Source organism: Protobothrops mucrosquamatus, unplaced genomic scaffold (genome assembly GCF_001527695.2).
Source record: "Protobothrops mucrosquamatus isolate PMUCROS unplaced genomic scaffold, P.Mucros_1.0 scaffold_218, whole genome shotgun sequence".
Classification (NCBI taxonomy): domain Eukaryota; kingdom Metazoa; phylum Chordata; class Lepidosauria; order Squamata; family Viperidae; genus Protobothrops; species Protobothrops mucrosquamatus.
This window is the reverse complement of record NW_015386294.1, coordinates 503,751-508,477: the sequence shown is the minus strand read 5'-3', so window position 1 is coordinate 508,477 and position 4,727 is coordinate 503,751. Positions and strand designations below refer to the sequence as shown.

The 4,727-nt window shown below is 40.2% G+C and overlaps 1 protein-coding gene across 1 annotated transcript in view; it reads left to right on the top strand.

The window, feature by feature from the left end:
* The window catches only part of ZIC5 (Zic family member 5), a 6,679-nt gene extending 5,908 nt beyond the window's left edge, over window positions 1-771 (top strand). Inside the window, exon 4 of the mRNA XM_029286605.1 lies at window positions 320-771. Coding sequence (XP_029142438.1) covers window positions 320-771 — 452 coding nt within the window. The remainder of the gene's footprint in view (window positions 1-319) is intronic.
* The last annotated feature ends 3,956 nt before the right edge of the window (window positions 772-4,727 follow it).

The following is a 4,727-nucleotide window of genomic DNA, read 5'->3' as shown; positions in this document are numbered from 1 at the left end:
TTGCGCTTTGGAGCAAATCTAAATCTTGACGTGCTGAATTTATTACTAAGAGGTGATGGTGGTGAAAGTGCTGAAAAAGTGTGCACATGGCAGCAGGGTGGGGGAGGGGGATGAGAAAGGATGAAGAGGGAGAAATGGCAATATAATGTTCCATTATTATTTTTTTGGCTCTTGTTTTACGAGCTGCTTTAAATCTTGACTCCAGGGCTTGACTCCACCATCCCAGTGTTTGATTTGACATGTAAATGCAAGCAGGTTGGCTTTCATCCTTTCTTGTCACAAGGAGACCTATTATAGATGTGTTTTTTTTGTCTTTCAGGGGAGAAGCCTTTTAAATGCGAGTTTGATGGCTGCGACAGGAAGTTTGCCAATAGCAGTGACAGAAAGAAACACTCCCATGTCCACACCAGCGACAAGCCATACTTCTGCAAAGTCAGAGGCTGTGATAAGTCCTACACACACCCCAGCTCTTTGCGAAAACACATGAAGATCCACTGCAAATCCCCACCACCGTCTCCTACCCCAGGATCTCACGGGTACCAGCCTGTGGGGACAACCCTGGGTGCCCCTCTTTCCCCACTTCAGGACTCAGGAAGGGGTCAGCCAACCAGCCTTTCTCCTCAGGTCACCAATCTCAATGAATGGTACGTTTGCCAGGCCACTGGGGTGGCCAACCACCTCCATACCCCATCCAGTAATGACACCTCTTCTGAGGAGGAAGAGGAGGAGGAAGAGACTTACGGGAACTCGGAGTCAAGAACTATTCATTAGAACTCTAGAATGGCATAGACACGTGCCATTTTTGTTAACTTGGTCTATTTATTAACTAAATGAAACCCTATGGTGTTTGTAATATGTAATTAATTTAAGTCATTGGACTTATCTCTTTTTTATTTTATTAAAAAGAAACTTTTTTTAACCAATTTGGATTTCGAGAATGACCCAACACCGCATTACTTTTCTGCCCCCACCCCTACCAGTCTAAGGATAATAGGAGAGGTTCAATGCATAGCTTGATTTGCAATTTACGCACAGCCAGTTTGACAGTCCCAGGAAAATGTTTTCCAAAATAAAACCAGAAATGTGGCTTATGAATGCAGTAGAAGTTAATGGATGCTCTTGATGCCAGGAATCAACTTTGTAAGCTTGCCCACCAAGCTTTGGAAGATTTATTTGTCTTTTGTTAAACTGCCAATTTTTTATTTTTTATTTTGCATTCATACAATAGTAATCTCTGTATTTAGTTCAGTGCCTTTGGATTTTTTTTTTTATTTCCTCAAGATCTCAAAATGGAGCGCATGAATATAATCCTTGAACTGATGTTTGCATCAGACTAACACTAATGTTGAAACTCTCACCATTCCTAGTTATAATTGCTCCTTGAAGGTTAATGCTAAGAGTGCTTACATAGAAGATTGGGCCATTGCTTTAAATGCTGCTCACTTCCAGGTAAAGATTGTTGAGGGAAGGAGTGAGTGTTATAATCCCAGTTAAAAAAGATTTCACAAAAAGCTGGATTTTCTAGATTGGTTCCCTTATGCTAAATATTTATATTCAGAATATACAGTAATCTGCATTGATCGATTGGCTGCCCTCAGGACCTCAGTATGTTTTTTCATATCTTTAGGTCCTTAGTTTTACATGTGTCTTTTTTTAATAATTCTAATTTTTAAAACTTTCCTGAGTTCTAATTTTGGGACTGGGGGAAAAATAAAATACTGCTGGTGTCCGTGTAAATGCTGCAATTATTTATTATTATTTTAGGCATTCAAGGTACGTGAAAGCAATTTTCTCACTGCTTTCGTGGTATTTATAGGCAACTATTTTAACAGGACTCATAAGTTCTCCTTTTTTTAAAATATTCCACCCCTGCCTATTTCTTAGTTGAGACCACAAATCTAAATATACTTGCCACACTGAATCAAAGTATATTAGATTTATGAGAGAGCAATGTTTGGGAATGGAACCCAAAGTGAAAGGTTGGATCAAACCTCTCCCTCTTGCCAACACCTTTCTTTTGAAAGAGTTGTGATGCTGGAGAAACACATTCTTTCTGAAAGAATATTTTTTACATGAGCCAGCTTTTCATCCTTGTTTATACAACGGTTTTATAAGGGATTTCATATTTCATACCTGTAATTATATGCAATGATTCAGTGACCAAAGTAAATGGTCGTAAATGGATAAATGGAATGGGGTGGGAGTAAAGTAAATTACCTTTGGCCTCGCTGCCAAGCCATTCAAGGGAAAAGGTCATGGAACACTGACAAATTCTGATGTGGTTGGTAAAACAGCTCACATGCAAAATGTTGGTTCATCATAAACACCCTACAGATTTTCTAAAGAGCACTAATTTATCCTCAGAGATCACTGAATAAGGAATTGGTTGCCTACCGATGATTCCCAGGGCTTGTAGAAATGAGTGGGAGGTTTTTTGGGTTTTTTTTATGTGCCCGGATTGTAATATGTAGTCTTGTCATTGTTATAAATTGTTATGTGGAAGTGATTTATTTTGTACAGCTAAATTAATTTATTTTTTTATTTTTAGATATCATTCCATTCCCCCATCCCCCTTTTTCCTTTTTAAAGCATACAGAACACACCAAAGAAGAATATTATACTTTTGGTGAAAGCTGTCTATTATCTTGTGGTTTGTTTTGGAGAAAATCTCACCCTATTTTTCAAGTTACTTGAATGAATAATGTAATGTGAAAACATACCCTTTCTGCATGTCTGCTGTGCAGTGTGTTGATGTTTAGTAGTTTATAGATATACTTGTTTTTAGTCCAGTGCATTGTGCTGTCCATCTGAAAGCTTTTAAATGCCCTCATCATGTTGTTATACAAAGAAAAGAAAGGACAGTTTAATATCTATACCTATAAGTATATAAAGGGAACTTGAATACAAACCACTTTTAAACTTATGTTTCCTTGTTTTCCATTTCTTTATTCGGAACCCATCCAGATACTAAGAAAAATAAAATGAAATAAGGCACAGAGTTTCACAAGGTAATTTAAGTATGGACACGCTTTATTTTGGGAAAAATGTCTTGCTGATTTTAAATGCATTATTTTTAATTTATACATTTTATTTTCTTGTCCTTCTCTTGGAAAGAAAAATTGCACTATTACAAGCCCTCGTGTTTTGCTTAATGTGAAACTTACCATCTTTAAAGGTACAGAATTACTAGGCAAAAGATACTTTGTTTCAATGGACTTACTTCCAAATAATTGAGGTTATCATTGGGGCTGTAGTATTCTTTATCTATTGTGCCATGGCTTTTTCAGCATTTTTTAAATAACAGTACCTCCTTCATATCTGTTAATCTGGTCATACATAAGTAAGAAAAGTTAAAGTGAAATAAAAATATTCTTCTTATATCTCACATTTGTGCTTTATTGTTTGAAGACAGATGAAGAGGACTGATGATAATATGAGCTTCAGTATTTTTCCCATCTTGGATGCAAAAATAAGGATAAATATGGAATAGGATTAAAGCATTCCTAACCAATATTATTTCAAAGGTCTGTGGTATATTATTGTAAGACAATTTGGTGCAATTTATTTGACCAACCTAACCTTTCAAATTGACCTTTCAAATTGCAGTCTAAGCCAAGAAGGAATGAAAAATCTGATAAGGAGTAACATATACCCCTCGCTATTTAAAATATTACAATATGTTTCCGTCTAATTATAGTGTGATCACAAACAATGGGAGATAGCTCTTAGAGATTCTTGGAGAAGAGAAGTTTGGGGAGTGGTTTTAAGGCTTTATTTTGAGGAAAGAGGAGGGATGGGCTAAAAACGTACCTACCTTCCCTTTCCCTACAATTCGCGCGACACAAATAAAGCGTCTCCAAACTTATTTCCTAACTCTTGACCGTTCCGAACGTAACCGCTGCAATTCTCAGCCCAGGCGTTGAAATGGCCGAAATTAAAAGAGGTTTTTGCAAAGGAGAGTTTCATGTAATTGTTTTTAGAAAGCGGGTGGGGGGGGGGCAAGGAGGCAAAGGTGGGGAAGAGATGCCTGTCGGCGCCCCGGGTGGGGCTGCAGTCGAGAGGAGGACTTTGTGGGGGGAAAATAGGTCAGGACAGAGTCCCCCCCCCTCTCTCCCCCGAATCATTTATGGGAAATATATCAAAGATGAAAGGTATCTTGACAATGAGGAGGCTAAAACACGTTTTCTCCTCGTTTTCTGCTGGGGGGACGCCCCTGCCCCCCCTCCCCCAAGCCTATAGAGTTGAAATTGACTACAGCTCATCTCGGCCCCACTTCAAAGTCGTTCTGGCCGGAGCGGAAGGCTGGGTGCTTGGACAACGTTCATGGTGGGTTAAGCTTTCTATGGCGATTGGCGAGCCATGCTTTCCCCATCTGAATATATGGCTTAGAGACAAAAGGCGCTTATTGACAAGGAACTGGCTACCTTCAAAGCCTTCGCCTCTGGTCGGCGGGGGAGAAGCGGCGGCTGGCTCGCTCGCACACAAACCCACCTTTAAATTAGCCGCGATTCCCACTTTGTCTTAGGCCGGCGGGGGAGGGAAAGAGAAGGCGCGGCGGGGGAGGGTGTGTGAGCTTCGCGCCCGTTGCCAGGCCCGGAGCTGGTTTTGTTTTCGTTTGGTGGGCCTGCCTTCCGCAAAATTTGTGCCTTCGGTAGCCGCGGTGCTGAGGAGAGGGAGAGAGAGACTGAAAGGAGGGGAGGGAGGAGGAAGAGAGGGAGGGAGAAGGG